Source organism: Ursus arctos, unplaced genomic scaffold (genome assembly GCF_023065955.2).
Source record: "Ursus arctos isolate Adak ecotype North America unplaced genomic scaffold, UrsArc2.0 scaffold_3, whole genome shotgun sequence".
In the NCBI taxonomy this organism is placed as follows: Eukaryota; Metazoa; Chordata; class Mammalia; order Carnivora; family Ursidae; genus Ursus; species Ursus arctos.
The window spans coordinates 33,548,926-33,566,385 of NW_026622985.1; the positions used below are offsets into that span (position 1 = coordinate 33,548,926).

A 17,460-nucleotide genomic window follows, 5' to 3' on the forward strand; every position below is an offset into this window, starting at 1 on the left:
GGCAGAGGTAGCCAAGGGGAAAAAAAGTTATTCAAAATAAAATCTTTCCGATCTTGTTTTTTAAACAAATAGGTAATAAGCGGTAAAGACTTAAAAAGTACAAAAGTATACATGGTAAATTGTAACTCTCCTCTTCACTGTCCACAGCCACCGTTCCCCGCCTCACCCAGAGTTTCTCTAGCAATTCAGGGATAATTTATACCCATTAGAGAACACCGTAGCTCCTAACTTTCCCAGAATGTATTCCTGGAAATGCCAGCTTAGACCAGTCTACAAAGAGTTTTGGCTAGAAAAAAAAGGAGAGGGCCTCCATCAAGTATGGAGAGTTTAAAAAGTTTTGCTGAAAATATTAGAAAGCCAAAGATTTCAAATTTCCAAGGAATTTCAATGACTAACAGAAAAATTAAAGAGTAGATATTCCCATTTATTAGATGAACAGCATTAAATAACATTTCTGTCCTTCTAGCAAAAAAAGGGTTGTAAGTAGAGTGTTCATACCTCGTAAAGCTTTACAGTCAACTATCTCCACATGGGCATCCAATATGTCAGATGCTTCTTTACAGACCGCCTTGGCTAAAGTTGATTTTCCAGTGCCCTAGAAAATAATTGCTTCATAAGCAATACATTCGATCACAGAAATAGCTTCTGTTACCGTGGCAACCACCAGGACTCAGCCTCACTGATCAAGTGTGCACTACACAATGTTCTGTCTGTTAAATCTCAATAAAGCTAGGGGAAATGGAAGGGAAAGGAGAAAAGAAAAGAAAGAAAGCCCGCATGCCTGGAGCTCTAGGATCACACTCCGGTGGGTGACATTTAGTATAAAGTAAACTAACAGGAAGGAGTGAAAATCTGGACTCAGGAAGTTTTAAGAGCACTGCAGGGTAAGTGGGAAAGAATTATTTCCTAAATACATATTCAAGTCAAAGAAAAATACATAATATCCTGCAAAGAAACCAGAAGGCTCCAGCTTCCCAGCCTTCATAGAAGGATTCAAGGAGTACAGAAACACAGGCAAAGTTAACAGAGGACAACCCAATCTCAGGAATATAAGCCCCCCCAAAAGGGGCATTTCCCATTCCAATTCCAACCTCAATTGGTACTGACACTAAAAATAATAAATTGCTTTGAGAAAGTAAAACATTTATATACCAGTTTAGTTGCTGTGTGTGAGAAAGGGAGGTGCTACTAAAATGACTTTTGTTTCAAGCTGTTAGAAGCTGGATGTATCCTATGTTCATTATAGGGCATTGATAGAAAATAACATCTAATTTGTTTTTATAATTTGTTAAAACAATCACTAATACTTAATTTTTTTTTACCTTTAAAAATAGGCAATGCTTCGTTATTTACTAGAAGGGAGAAATGTGAACATTAAATAATTTTTCTAGAGAAATGAAACCCATTCCCATTTAATTTCAACTATTTTTAATGGAAAGCATTTATTACCCACTTTCCTATTATCCAAATTAACTGTAATTTTAATGCAGTTTCTTGGTCATTTACAGTATCACTGTGACCACCAATTGGTGTACCATGTACCCTAGCCCTCAGAGACGCTTAACGTGGGCAGAACTGTTTGTTTTTATATAAAGTGACTCCAGACTATATAGGGTTTGATCCAGTGTGCATATTTTTTCAAGTAAAAGCTTTATTTTTTTCCTGGTTTATAAAGTAATATGCAAAAAATACAAAATAACTATAAATGCTTGGCAGAGAAAGGTAAAAAATCTTCTGTAATCATCCCACCTCACAGAAGTAACTACAGTCAACCGTTCTCATGTTTCATCTTTCCAGACACTCCCCACATTTTATGTAAATGTATGAAGATGGGATTATTTATGTGGGTTTATGACACATCACTGTCCTCTCTATGGACACGTACAGAGCCACACCAGCTCCCCAGCACACCGCCGCTCTGACACATATGGGACTGTAACAGGTTCCATACGCCCCTTCCTAATGCACATTAGTGCTTCCAGTTTTTAACTATTACAAGTAAAGCTAAAATAAAAATCCATATGCCTGTTTACTTATTTGTCAGATTACATTCAGAATAAATTTCTAGGAGTGGAATTACTATATCAAAAGGTACACGTTTAAAATTTTGCTGAACATTGCTATAGTGTCCCCTAGAAAGGCTGAACATTGGTAGGTTTTTATCATTCTTTTCATACAGGTTTTCTCCCTCAGCCCACTATTATTTCTTACCCTGGTTGCTTTGTCGAGCTTTAAGAGCCCTGCACCAGTTCTAGTATTTTGTTTTTCAGCACCACGGGCTAGAAAAACGTCCAAGCTTATTATACAGTCTGAAATTTGGCAGGCACTCAAAAAATAGTACCAACTTTCTAGCTTACAGAATTGCAGGTACATTTAAATCAATGGGCTCCAGGGCGCCTCGCTGCCTCAGTCGCTGAACACGCAACTCTTGATCTTGGGGTCATGAGTTCACGCCCCACAGTGGAGGTAGAGATCACTTACAAATAAAAAATCTCTAGGGGCGCCTGGGGGGCTCAGTCGTTAAGCGTCTGCCTTCGGCTCAGGCATGATCCCAGGGTCCTAGGATCGAGCCCGCATCAGGCTCCTCCACTGGGAGCCTGCTTCTTCCTCTCCCACTCCCCCTGCTTGTGTTCCCTCTCTCGCTGGCTGTCTCTCTCTCTGTCAAATAAATAAAATCTTTAAAAAATAAATTAAAAATCTCTAAAAAATAAAAATAAAAAAAATCAAGTCAATGCTCTCCAAAGAATAAAGAAATTAGGGGATATAAGTCCCCTGTTGTAATCATTTTGCTTAGTCAGAGGGCCTTCTCCTCACATAAAGTAATTCACATTTGTTTAATAGCACTTTTCAGCTTACAAAGTGCTTTCACTTATATTGTTTCCCTTAAGTGAGGCTAATCCCAAGAAGGCAGATAAGAAACTGAGAACCTGCCTGAGGTCACAGCCAGTAAGTTACATGACAGAAGTGGGACTCAAATCCAGGTCTTCTCTGCTTGTTCTTCCCATTAACCATGCTGCCCCTAGGTGACATGGGGCAGTCTGGTTTCTGAGTCAATAGAATATTGCTTTTTCAAAATAAATACAGTGATGACTCATTTTGAAATCTGACACAGAAAATCTAGAAACCACATGGAATAGTTGTTATATGTCACCAGCCTTGCACACCTGGGATAAATCCCACTTGATCATGGTATATAATTCCTTTTTTTTTTTTTTAAAAAGATTTTTTATTTATTTATTCGACAGAGACAGAGACAGCCAGTGAGAGAGGGAACACAAGCAGGGGGAGTGGGAGAGGAAGAAGCAGGCTCACAGCGGAGGAGCCTGATGTGGGGCTCGATCCCAGAACGCCGGGATCACGCCCTGAGCCGAAGGCAGATGCTTAACCGCTGTGCCACCCAGGCGCCCCGGTATATAATTCTTTATATACATTGATTGATTTGATTTGCTAATATTTTGCTGAGGCTTTCTGCATCTATGTTCATGAGAGATATTGGTCTGTAGTTTTCTTGTAATGCCTTTGTCTGGTTTTGGTATTAGGGTGATGCTGGCCTCAAAGAATGAATTAGGAAGTATTCCTTTTGCTTCTATCCTCTGAAAGAGATTATAGGAAATGGCGTAATTCCTTCCTTATGTGTTTGATAGTATACACCAGTGCACCCATCTGGGCCTGATGCCTTGTTTTATGAGGCTATTAATTATTGATTCAATTTCTTTACTAGATACAGATCTTTTTATATTGTCTGTTTTTTCTTGTGTTGAGTTTTGGGAACTTGTGTCTTTCAAGGAATTGGTCCATTCATTTAAGATGCTTATCAAATTTGTGGGCATAGAGTTGTCCATGACTATTACTACTTTATTTTCCTTTTAATGTTTATAGAATCTGTAGTGATGTCCCCTCTTTGATTTCTGATATTACTAATTAGTGTCTTTTTTTTCTTAGACTAGCTAGAGGCTTATCAATTTTATTAATCTTTTCAAAGAACCAGCTTTTGGTTTCACTGATTTTCTCTACTAATTTCCTGTTTTCAATTCACTGATTTCTGCTTGAATTCTTATTTCTTTTCTTCTGCTTACATTGGATTTAATTTGTTCTTCTTTTTCTGGTTTCCTATGGAGGGGCACTTCGGTTATTAGAGTAGTTGTTACATTTTAAATAAGAATCAGAAGAAAGCAACTGGGCCAGTAACAGGAAAAAAAGTTGTTTTACTGGAGTTAAAAGTGAATGGAATTGAAAAAGCCTTAAAATTTTGAAATGAACAAAAGAACAAGGACTCACAAAGACCACACTGTACCCCTGAGAACAATATTGCACTGGCAGAGAATAAAACTGTAAGCCCTTAAAAGGGCAGGGAAACTCTAGGAAAACTGATGAAGATTAAAGAGAAGACACAAATCACCAAGATCAGGAAGTGGCCCATCACAACAGATTCCACAGCCACTCAAAGGATAGTAAAAGGAAGACTACCAACAACTTTATGCTCATAAATTTGACAACTTAGGAGAAATGGACCAATTCCTTGAAATTACAAACTACTAAATGTCTGCCAAGGTGAAATAGACAATTAAGGAAATTCAATTTATAATTAAAAAGTTAGGGGCACCTGGGTGGCTCAGTCGGTTAAGCGTCTGCCTTCGGCTCAGGTCATGATCCCAGGGTCCCAGGATAGAGCCCTACGTCAGTATCCCTCCCCAGTGGAGAACCTGCTTCTCCCTCTCTCTCTCTCTCTGATAAATTAAAAAAAAAAAAAAAAAAAAAAAAAAAGGGTAAAGGTGAAGAAATCTCCGTGCCCAGATGGTTTCACTGGAGATTTTTACCAGACATTTAAGCAAGAATGAACACCAACATTAGACAGTCTCTTCCAGAAGGAATACTTCTCAACTCGTTTTATGAGGCCAGTATTACCCCAAGAGCAAAACTAGACAAAGACAGTACAAAAACAGGAAACTGTAGGCTAATATCGCTCATGAATTTAGATGTAAAAATCCTCAACAAAATATTAGCAAACAGTGGAGCACCTGGTTGGCTCAGTCAGAAGAGCACGGAATTCTTGGTCTTGGGGTCGTGAGTTTGCACCCCATGTTGGGTGTAGAGATTACTTAAATAAAAAAAGAAACTGGGGCACCTGGGTGGCTCAGTTGGTTAAGTGTCTGACTCTTGATTTTGGCTCAGGTCATGGTCTCAGGGTTGTGAGCCCGAGCTCCGTGTCGGGCTCCCGAGCCTGTTTCTCTCCCTCTCCCTCTGCCCCTCTCCCCTTTCCTGCACCTGTGCACGTGTGCACGCTTTCTCTTTCTCTCTCTCAAGTAATCTTAAAAAAAACAAAAAACAAAAAAACACAAAACTTAAAGGGTATTAGCAAACTCGGCAATGTGTACAAAAAATAATACACCACAACCAAGTGGAATTTATTACAGATATGTGAGGCTGGTTCAATATTTGAACATTAATCAACCCTAGCAACACCCTAAAAAACAAAAATCAGACAATCCTATCAACTGGCACACAAAAAGGCAGGGAGCACATTACCTTTTTCATCTTATTCATCACCACTTTCTAAATTTCCAAAGCAAATGAAGCCTTCCCATATCTTGTATTAACCGCCCTGTATAACAGATGATCAAAGCCCAAAGAGAGAAAAATAGAAGTGATTAGTGAAATGGACACATTTTGACCACATACCTTTCCTCCTGTGAATAAAAGGGCTCCATTCCTAAGTCCTGCCACTAGGGACATCAGCTGTCGAGACAAAGGGCGTCCCAGGAGGCTATGAGTGATGTGTTCCGTGGAGGAGACACCCAAGGAATTCACTCCTCTGCAAAACACATACATTGTTGCATGATAACACACTGAAGCGGGATAAAATCCAGCTGTGAAAAATTCTGAAACTTTCCTTCCCAGGCCAGTTAATGATTTTTAAGAGTAATATGTGGAAATTTTCCCTTACTTGAAAGTATATTGAATTAATGCCAAATCTGAGTTATAGCTTTTAAAATTAGTTTTATTACTTTCAAACATGTACAGAAGTTTTGTCTTAACAGGACATCTTTAGGAATTTGTCCTAACATTCACGAACACTCCTCTCAAAATGAGTTTTGGTTTGGTAATCAACATAATTATAAATGAGTGCATTTGAAGTGTTAGGATAATTGAAGACTTATTTCCTCTTAAACTCAGCCTTTGAAATCCAGTTTCGATTTGTAGATTATACAAGCATGAACTTCAACCTACTTCCTGACTCTAGCACTTTCAGATAATATAAATTCTTAAAAATCAGAGTCTGAAGAGATTTTACTTTCAACATGAATATTATGCTGTATTTAAGCACTGTTACTTTACAGTTTAATCCTTTTACTGGAACATTTACAGATTATACTATTACAGGAAATCAGATCACTACTACTACAACTACCAAAAGCCTCGGTGAAGAATTCAAAGATGTACTGTTTATAGGAGATTCTCATATTGCATAAGAGATAAATTAAGAAGAAGTTCTTTTCAGACTTGTTTGGTTTTAAAAGTTGAGGAAAACACAAATAATCCCAATTAGTACATTAATAAGATAGTTGAAGGAATAACTTAATTTGAAATATTTTTAAACATTCAAATAATCTTTTTGGATTTAACATTTAAAATAAAGGTATTAGCTTTAAGAATTATTGTTTTATTTATTTAAGCACATATGATCTGATTCATATCCAGTTGCTTCCTTCTCACAAATCAAAACTCAAAGCAAAATTTCTAATAAGCTTCAGCCTTTTATGTAGTTACCTGAGACAAGGCAAATTACCAAGCAAGGTGTGAAAACAGAAACAATCCTTGAAAAAATATCTACTAAGACATTATTAAGATTATTCAATGTCATTAACATCTACTTTAATGTGCATATATAAAAGCCCTGCCAGAGATAATGTCAAACATGGCTGTAAACATACTAGTTTGGCCAGAACTTCTTACCCCAAGCAGTTCAGCTTTAAAAAAGGAAGAATAAAGTCAATGTCCTCACTGTTTTCTTCTTTTACCATAGGATCTAGAAGGACCTACAGTAGCAAGGAAAAATCAGTTTTACATTTCAAAGTTCTATCTTTGGCCTGTTTTTCTCAGGTCCCAGGAAACTGAATCACTGATTCTGTTACACAGAGAGAAAAGACACATTGTGCATGCAAGATCATTACTCAAAATAGCGTTCGCAACATACTTTACTCAACCAAGGAACGTAAATGTTTATGGTCAACAAGCAGTAAAGGAGGTCGTCTCCTTCATGCATTTACGGACACGTCTTTGTTTGCAATTCTGATGTGTGTCATATTTACTCTTCACAATTCTTACACTTCTATGTCCTCTGAACGGTATTCCTTCAATTTTATCTCAAAAGCAGACAATGTCTGGTTCCCGACCATTCAAATTCTAAGCGACTACAGCATCTTCAATTCTCTAACAACAACAGTGAATATCCTCACGAAAACCTAATATTCTAAAAAGACCACTTATAAAATCCTTCTGGAAAAAAAGTGATCTGATAATATTTGCGAAGAGTTGAGAATTTAAGAACTGCCAAAATAATATGGGTTATTGCAAATACTGGTTACAGCAAAGCACAAGTAAAAATAGGAGCTTAAAAAAAACCAAACTCCTAAAGCGAAGTTTTCCTTTGTTTCAATGCTAGAATAATTTGAAATCATGACCCATCTGCCAGTTAACACAATCAGTTCTATTCTTGAAACTTAACTGTGCATTGATTTTAAGTTTAGGATAAATCAATTTGCTTAGATAAGTTAAAGAGACTATATAATAAAATATTTTAAATCAAGTTATTCCTTACTCTTATCATTCACGTTTCTAACATACTTCAGGAAGCAAAGTCTTACAGGTAAACTCATACTTTATTATTGATCCCATGTGACAAATATTATTTCATTAAATATTCAACACTATGTGATTACTTGGATTGTGGTCTTCTGCAGCAGATTGGCACTCAACAAAAAAATGTTTTCTTTTTCTTTTTCCCAAGAATGAACTACACTTAGAGAAAACTCCTTCAATCCTATCAAAAAAAAAAAAAAAGTAATCAATGTAGAGTTAGCACTGAAACGGAGATGAAATAATTTAAGATTTAAATTTATTTAAATTTAAATAAAGGCATTCTTCGATATGTAAAATCTACCATTTACTTATCATGATATTTCCTGTTCACACGTACGACAGGTTGGAAAAACAATGAAAACTTCTTCAATAGGAAAAATATCAAAATAACAAAATTTACCCACCATCTTTAATTCTCAGCTTAATGTATTCTTCCTCTGATATTACCAAAGGAAGCGTGGTGGTAGAACACTGCTGCAGCCACGAAGAGAACACAGCTCTTACGTCTTCTCCACTTACATCGTTAGGCTGCCAGAGCAAAGGGAGGAACAGTAATGAATTATCCAAATACCTAACTGAATATTAACATCGTTAGCTTAACACCTTATCTTGCTAATACTATGTACACCTTGAGACAGCTGATGCACCTTCAAGAAGCCTCTGAAGCTCTCTGAGCCTTGCTCGCCTCATGCGAGAACTGTAAGATGGCGTCCCTAGGAGGGACTGGCCAATTACGTCGATCACGGCATGCCCATTCGGCAACAGGCCGGCACAAGTGATCACATGTGCTAGTTCAAGATGCAATCAGCCTGGCATGACCATTTATTATCTGTGTGACTGTGGGCAAATTAATAAAACTGTCTGAACCGCAGTTTATTAATCTATTAAATGGGAACAACTAAAAATAAATAATTAAAACAAATTTTTTTTAAGTAAACCTTACCAACAAAACCAGGAAGAATGTTCCTATTTATAGGCACAGATTTGGGATTTAACACTACAGGACAAGGAGGGCAGTGAAGCCTGAAGAAACATTTACAGGGGCACCTGGGTGGCTCAGTCGGTTAAGCATCCGCCTCTTGATTTCGGCTCAGGTCACGATCTCAGGGTCATGAGATCAAACCCCACATAGGGCTCCATGCCAGGCATGGAGCCTGATTAAGATTCTCTCTCTCCCTCTCCTTTTGTCCCTCTACCCACCCTCTCTCCCACTCCAAAAAAAAAAAAAAAAAAAAAAAAAAAAGAATTTACAGAAGTGGTGAAATTTTAAACACTCCTTATCTCTATGACCAGTGATACACATACCATGATTTGGCTCACTGAATAACCATTCCAATCCCATTCTCCCTTGCCTCCCTCCATTACAGAGGTGGGAAAGAAAACTCCCTTCCCAGCCTGGAGCTGTGTGTGCATACGTGTATATGTGCGTGTGCCTGCATTCTGACCAACGGTGTGCAATCAGCAATCGTTGGGAAGGGCTTCTCCTCCTAGTCAAAAGGTAGAGAAACCTTGCAAAGAAGAGGCTTTCACTTTGTGCCTTTCCTTCTGCTGCCAAGAATGCAGATGTGATGCCTATTAGTACAGCAAATGCCTTGCATCTAAGAGGAGGAAAGTTACAGGCTAAGGATGGCGGAGAGACCAAAGGAGCCTAGATCCCCGATGACATAGTTTAACCGCTATGAGCTCCTCCAAACTCCTTTGTACGTGAGAAAAATAGGCCCTTTATATGCTAAAGTCACTTTTTTTTCAGTTAAGCAGGCCACAGTGGTGATATACTCAATAAGTACAATGTTAATAAACTGTTCAAAAGGTATGAAGAAATTCTAAGAAAAACACTATTAATTTTTAAAGTTTTAAAATCAGAATTAAGTTTTTAAAACCTATTTGAAGCTAAAAACAGGAACACCCAAAAATTCATGTAGAAAAGATCATTATCTGCTTAGAGAAATAAACCTCTATTCATACCACCACTTCTCAACTTGTCCATTTCTGTTCTCTTCATTCAGAGTCCAGCATAGCTCTGCCGACTAAGCTCAGTTTAGAACCTGATCACTACAAAGAGCGGGCTGACCTAAGTACAGGCATTGCTTTCATACTCTTAAAGATCACAGCAACAGTCTGTTTGGATATTACTGGGCAATGGGATTAAAGACCTAAGGAAGGGCCCCTGGCTGGCTCGGTCAGTAGAGCAAGGTGCTCTTGATCTCTGGGTCCTGAGTTTGAGCCCCACATGCCAGGCAGAGTTTACTTAACAAAAAGATATACCTAAAATCAAGACTTGAAGAATCAGGAAGCAACTCACAGTTCCTCTAGAATCAAACATTCTTATGTCCTAAGAGATATAACCAGCCCAGAGAAACCTACCAGTGTCCTAAAGCTCCCACTAAACTAAGCAACTCAGGATTAAGAAAGGAATTCTGTAGTAATGTCCTATTACTGAGACAAAAAACGTCGTGGTTTTTTTTCCACGAGACCTAACTTTTGAAAAATACCAAGATTAACTAAAAAGTTAACACTAGAAATCACCGTGCACCATTCTGCCAGGGTGTTAAATGTTGTTACATTCTGTTACGGAAATGGCATTTATTCTATTTGTTTTCCACTTTTCCAGTATATAAGTTATCTGGGGTTTCATCAACTAGAAAGTTGTGTTAAAATGGTTCTTCCATGACATAATGACCCTCATGATCCGAAAGATCTGAAAGTATCCTCTGAATAATCACAGAAGAATAAAATCCTGTCTGGAGTTTTAAAACCTATAACACAATAATTTTCCTGTATCGCCGTTCTCTGGGAACCGGTAAACTAATCTGGCACAGGTGACACTACCCTGTTAATGAGCGGTCTAGCACTTTCAGGCTGCAGTATCAATACTGAAACAACATGGGGGAAATTTTTTTTTAAATTACGTGGAGTAGGAAAAATATCTATCTTTTAAAAGCCAAGTTATCAGGGTACCTGGTGGCTCAGTCAGTGGAGCATGCAAGTCTTGATATTGGGGTCATGAGTTCAAGCCCCACTTTGGGCATAGAGCGTACTTAATAAAAAAAAAAAGCCAAACTATCCATATTTGCATTGGCATAATATACACAATATGTGTGTTTCTTACTAAACACTTCTTGGTTTCTCAAAAAGTTAAACAGAATTACCAACTCAGGGTGCCTACGTGGCTCAATCGGTTGAGCGTCTGGCTCTTGATTTGGGCTTAGGTCACGATCTCAGGGTTTTGAGATTGAGCCCACATCTGGCTGCGTGCTGGGCGTGGGGACTGCTTAAGATTCTCTCTCCCTTCCGCCAGTTAGAATGGCAAAAATAGACAAGGCAAGAAACAACAATTGTTGGAGAGGATGTGGAGAAAGGGGATCCCTCCTACATTGTTGGTGGGAATGCAAGTTGGTACAGCCACTCTGGAAAACAGTGTGGAGGTCCCTTAAAAAGTTAAAAATTGAGCTACCCTATGATCCAGCCATTGCACTACTGGGTATTTACCCCAAAGATACAGATGTAGTGAAGAGAAGGGCCATATGCACCCCAATGTTCATAGCAGCAATGTCCACAATAGCTAAATCGTGGAAGGAGCCGAGATGCCCTTCAACAGATGACTGGATTAAGAAGTTGTGGTCCATATATACAATGGAATATTACTCAGCTATCAGAAAGAACGAGTTCTCAACATTTGCTACAACATGGACAGCACTGGAGGAGATAATGCTAAGTGAAATAAGTCAAGCAGAGAAAGACAACTATCATATGATTTCTCTCATCTATGGAACATAAGAACTAGGATGATCAGTAGGGGAAGAAAGGGATAAAGAAAGGGGGGGTAATCAGAAGGGGGAATGAAACATGAGAGACTATGGACTATGAGAAACAAAATGAGGACTTCAGAGGGGAGGGGGGTGGGGGAATGGGATAGACCGGTGATGGGTAGTAAGGAGGGCATGTATTGCATGGTGCACTGGGTGTTATACACAACTAATGAATCATCGAGCCTTACATCGGAAACCGGGGATGTACTGTATGGTGACTAACATAATATAATAAAAAATCATAAAAAAAAAAAAAAAAAAAAGGAAAAAAAAAAAAAAAAGAATCTCTCTCCCTTCCCTGCCCTACCCACCCCCTACTCTCCTTTCTCTTAAAAAAAAAAAAAAAGATACAGCATCTCAACTCCAAGGTATATACCCAAAATAACTCAAAGCAGGGACTCAACAGAGACTTGTATGCTAATGTCCGCAGCAGCAACATTCACAATATCCAAAAAGGTGGAAACAACCCAAGGGTCCATCCACAGATGGACAAACGAAATGAGGTATACACAAAATGAGGTATACAATGGGATATTATCTCGCCATAAATAGGAACAAATACATTCTACAACCTGGATGAGCCTTAAAAACAGGTTAAGTGAAATAAGCCAGATGCACGGGACAAATATCATAGGATTCCACTTAGAAGAAATATCCAGAACAAGCAAATTCATAGACAGAATATCGATTACATAATGGTTACCAGGAGCCAGGAGTGGAGGGGATGGGGACTATTGCTTAATGGGCACAGAATTTCTGTTTGGGGGCTAGAAAAGTTTTGGAAATAGGGGGTGGTGATGATTGCCTATAATGAATGTAATTAATGCTGAATTGTACACTTAACAATGGTTAAATAGCATTTCATTAGATACAGTTTACCACAACAAAATAAAACAGACTTCTTTGCCCTTCTAGGAAAAAGGAATACAACATTCTTATTACTTGGCCGAAGCAACTAGAAATTTTACATGACACGTAAAACAACTGTGATATAACATAAATATGAACTCACTAAGTTTTCTCTAGGTTGTAATTTTAGAGATCTTGGAATTTTAGGGGTAATTTCCACTGGAGTTATTCTGACTACTGCATGCATTTCTATATTTAGTCTCTTTCTCAGGTCATCTGGAATCTGAAAAATAAATAGAAATAAATATGTGAAAACTTGATTTAAAAACATTCCATAGCATACATATTGTTATTAACCTCTATGAACTCAGGTAAATTGGTGGAAGTTACCACGATTTGTAAGCGTAACCAGATGGATAATCAGGCCCTGTTGTATCACAAACATTTCCACTTTCCCCTTGCTTTCTTTCTTCCACACCCTCTTCCGAATGAGATCCATCAACCTGGGTCTCTCCAGGCAAGGCTGTTTGAGGACTGCCACTCCTCCGTGCCCGTGGCTGCCAACCTCCCACGTGGAGCGGGAGGTGCGGGCTCCTCGCTGCCATATCACATGGTCTCTAGGCCTCTACCTGGCACTCTTCACCCTGTCCTCACCATGTTTTCAAGGAAAAAAACTAGTATTTCGTCAAATGGCAGAACCATAAACAGAAAAGAGAAATCCTAACAAGCTCAGTGTTAGACATTTTTATTTTGAAGATGCAGCAGGATCTCCTTAGCTAGGAGTTAAGAACTAATGGAAAATAACGAGCTGATGGTCTGAAATTTTAGAAAAGGATGTAGGCCAAAGAGATGCAAACTCTGTAAGCAGCCAGCACAGAGGTCAGAGGTGAAACTGGCAATAGAAGAAATCTACAAAAGAGACTCCCTTCCTCTCCTATTTTTCTTCCTTGTCCTAATAATTTCCTCCCTTTCTCACTGTGAAGTCTCACTTCACAATGGCTCAGATTAAGTTCAAATAAAAGGGGCTGATGACTCGTTCCACATAAACTAAATAAGCATTACTATCTGAGGCCAGGACGAGAAGGTGGACACTGGTTGCTCTCCTCCCCTTCACAGTCCCACAGTTAAAGAGTAGATTCCAGCAGGGTAAGCAGCTTCTGGGTACACGCCAATCCAGGTGCCCCCTCACGCTATGGGTCTCTCTCTACGTGGGCATTGCCCCCGACACAAAGCAAGTCCTTCCTTGGCTTTCGGGAACTGGGGAACAAACCTTCTGCAGGTATTAAAGATGTGAGGCTTCGTAAGGCACCCCATGCTAAGTGAGAACCCGAGAGTCAGCCCGCCTGGGTGTGAATCCTAGTTGTACTTACTATGCAACCTCGGGCAAGTAATTCTGACCTCTCTGCGCCTGTATCTTATAGCTTAAGTTTCCTTAAACAGAAAATACACACAATCTTCACCCAAACAAGGACTTTACCTTGCAATCAGAAATGTGTCCCTGCAGGGACTTTCGACACTCCTATTATACTGATTTGCAAACTGTATACAAAACGTTATTCTAATTCATAATCTGGAGAATTTCAAGCAACACAAAATTGCTTTCTCCCTAATAGTACATTTTATACTAACCCAGACTTTCCCAAGATGAAGAGCTTCTACAGTTTTGGCGTATTTGGTGGCATTCTTCAACTCCTCCAGTCCATTCCAGACTACCGGTAGCACACACGCCGTGGCGGCTTCTTGACTGCGGTCCGAGGTGGTCGGTTTTTGACCTAGTGGTTCTAAGGTCTGCTTCCCTTTTTCAGGTGACAGCACGTTTTGCTTTGTTTTACTTTGCTGTTGCTTTGGAGAAAGCAGTTTAATTAGCTTTCCGTAGGTCACAGTAAAGCTGGGCTCCATACCAAAATATTCCTGGTCCCACGGAAATACGTGAACGGCACAGTGTTTGTGAAACTCCGAAGCTGCTGGTGCATCACACACACTGGGAGGCTGTGATTTGCACACTCTGAAAATATTGTCCAGGGGAACAACTTTGGACTGCATAGTTTTGAACGCATTCATTTCAGTTAAACCCCAGGAGAGCTCCGGTTTCTTCTCAGACCCAAAAGAAAAAATACTTCCTATGATAGTCCATAAGCTTGGCACGGATGGTGAGTCAGCTGTAACCTCTGAATCTGTCTTATTAGACCCAGTGACTGTCAATCCTTTTTGGTCTCCTCCATAATTACGAAATTCCCCCTGTGCATTATCTGCTTTTGAAAACGTATTCTCCTTGGCTTGGCGGGTCTTTGGCTGAATAAGGAGTTTAGTGTCAGTTTCCAGCCTTCCATAAGCAGCGGCTGGCATTAGTGCGACTGTGTGGAAAAGAAAGCTCATTAGTACACGCTCACCTCTGCTGTGGATCAGTACTTTGGTGTAGAACACAATGGAAAACATAATAGCACCTACCGATTTGGATAAATATGTAAGTCTGTTGATCAACCCAGACAGGAAAAATGGCTTTTGGGAAAACTATTCGAATTTGATCCAGAAGATGCTGTTCAAGGGAAGCAGCATGCAGCTCCTACAACCAACAAACGATAAGATGTATTCACTTTACCTTTTGTCGTTCCATGTCTAGAAAAGAAATCAATCACTAGGTCGCACACCTGAAACTAAGGTAACACCGTGTGTCAACTATACTTCCCTGTAAACGAACAACTATGCTGAAGTAGTTTAACCTCAAACTGGGCTAGTTCTCATTGTGTTTTCTTTACCAGTATCTCCCAGTCATCTGCTGAGAGGGGCTCCACCTCGACTTGCTGACAAGACACCACATGGGAGCACAGCTTGAGAAACACCTGGAAAAAATGGAAAATGTAAAACTATTTTTAAAAGACTTTTTGTACCCCTAGGAAATAAGAAGTTCTCTCTTTAGGTAAGTAATTAAGTGTGAGCGAGTCAATGAGTGTGCACGTGTGCCTGGGTGCGTCGTGGAGACCTCCATCGGACAGATAGGAAGCACTTATTCTTAGCTAGGTCTTGATATACTCAACATTTTAGGAAAAAACTGTCTCACGAATAATGATAGAAAAAAGGAAAATATATCCTAGCACAACATATTTTTTAAAAAATAAGGGGCACCTGGGTGGCTTAGCAGGTTAAGTGTCTGCTTTCAGCTCAGGTCAGGATCCCGGGGTCCTGGGATCGAGTCCTGCATCAGGCTCCCTGCTCAGCAGGGAGCCTGCTTCTCCCTCTTCTTCTGCCTGCTGCTCCCCCTGCTTGTGCGCTCTCTCGCTCGCTCTGTCAAATAAATAAAATCTTTAAAAAATTTAAAAAAAAGAGAAGTGGGGTGCCTGGGTGGCTAAGTCAGTTAAACATCCAACTCGTGATCTCAGTTCAGGTCTCAATCTCAGGATTGTGAGTTCAGGCCCCACACTGGGCTCCCCGCTAGGCGTGGAGCCTACTTTAAAAAATGATAATAAAGATAACCATTAACAAATTTAACTTAAAATGTAAATTAAAATGTAAGAAGAAACAATAATGACATCAAGTCATGGCTTGATCTAATATATACACACTATTATTTCTAAAAGTTTTATGACTGTTAGTTTCATAACTATCCTCAAGCCATGGCGCTTCTAGAAAAGTAAGAAAAAAATACAGAGAGAGAGATCAGAACCCATTATTGACAAGTATAAGCATTCACAGCTAGAAGTAAAGTAGAACAAATGTGCCCTCATTCCGGTCTGTGGAAATACATGAAATGCTAGTGTGTCTCAAGCAGCTGGAATCCACTGCCTTACTTCCTTTCCCCCTTTCTATAGGCATTTCTGGGGACTGAAGAGTAAAACCCAAAGCCACCAAGTACTACGTGCTCCACTGAACCAGCCTTCCTTCTCTGCTTTTGTGGACTGGAGCTGCATTTCCCCCCAATGCCTCACCATCGGTGAAGCTCCCATCAGCATCTCCCAAATACCCTATTTGAAAGAGTGATTCTGGGAAAGCACAAAGCAGCTCCTGCCCACCAAGAAGCTATAATCCTGGGTGAGCCAGTCCACGTTGTTCCTACTCCTTGGGCGATACTGCCTTAGGCACAATACCCGGAGGATCTGCAGAAAATCAGGTAACAGCTCACTCTGAAGCAAACAGGCATTAAAAACACACAGCACTGTCGTGAGGCTGGTGAAGACACCAAGCTTGGGGACAGGAAGCTGGTGTTTCCCACAGGGAAGGACCACATACTCGAAGAGAGCAGAACTTTAACTTTCTATGCAATCCTGGGCAAAATGTTCTATCTCCCCAGGTTTGTAGAGCAAAGCACCAAAGTTAGTGATATCGAGGGTCGCTGTGGTGCTGAAGTTTTAAGATTCTACCAAAGATTTAGGGTAAGCAAAGGACTAATACTAGGCCTATGGACTTCTCATGAGTGGCCTATTCTCATTCTCAAAAACATGCATGAACAAAATTAGTCTGTGTTCAAAACAAGTTAAAAAGATGTGATGCTCTTGGATACTGTCATGGGAAACTGATAATAGAATGCCGTGTAGTCCCGTTTATCAAAATTCTAAATGTGCAGCCCCCTAGACTCTGCAATTCATTTGTAGTATTTCATTACATATCTATATACAGAGATGTTCAATGCATATTGTTTGTAATACATGGAAAGGTATCTCTAATATATTTTGTGGGGGGAAAACTGCAGAAAATATATATGATCCCATTCTTTAAATCCTAAAAGTGTACTGAAATCCCAACATACAGTGCACGTTCATTTTGAGGCTGGGGTTAGAGAAAAGATATTTTTTTACTTTCAATTGTAAAGTATTTGTAATGAATGTGTATTACTTCTGTAGTTTAAAATATGCAGAAGGGAACTGGGGCGCCTGGGTGGCACAGCGGTTAAGCGTCTGCCTTCGGCTCAGGGCATGATCCCGGCGTTCTGGGATCGAGCCCCACATCA

General features: G+C 39.6%; 1 protein-coding gene across 4 annotated transcripts in view; it reads right to left on the reverse strand.

Annotated features, from left to right (window-relative positions):
* Positions 1-17,460, reverse strand: part of PEX1 (peroxisomal biogenesis factor 1) — a 48,651-nt gene that overhangs the window by 20,673 nt on the left and 10,518 nt on the right. For all 4 annotated transcript variants that reach the window (XM_026505409.4, XM_044386488.3, XM_057304110.1 and 1 more), the window contains 9 exons: positions 15,275-15,358; positions 14,967-15,081; positions 14,148-14,872; positions 12,682-12,801; positions 8,265-8,388; positions 7,941-8,041; positions 6,955-7,037; positions 5,680-5,812; positions 499-595 (listed from right to left, as the gene is read on the reverse strand). In XM_026505409.4, coding sequence (XP_026361194.1) covers positions 499-595; positions 5,680-5,812; positions 6,955-7,037; positions 7,941-8,041; positions 8,265-8,388; positions 12,682-12,801; positions 14,148-14,872; positions 14,967-15,081; positions 15,275-15,358 — 1,582 coding nt within the window. The remainder of the gene's footprint in view (positions 1-498; positions 596-5,679; positions 5,813-6,954; positions 7,038-7,940; positions 8,042-8,264; positions 8,389-12,681; positions 12,802-14,147; positions 14,873-14,966; positions 15,082-15,274; positions 15,359-17,460) is intronic.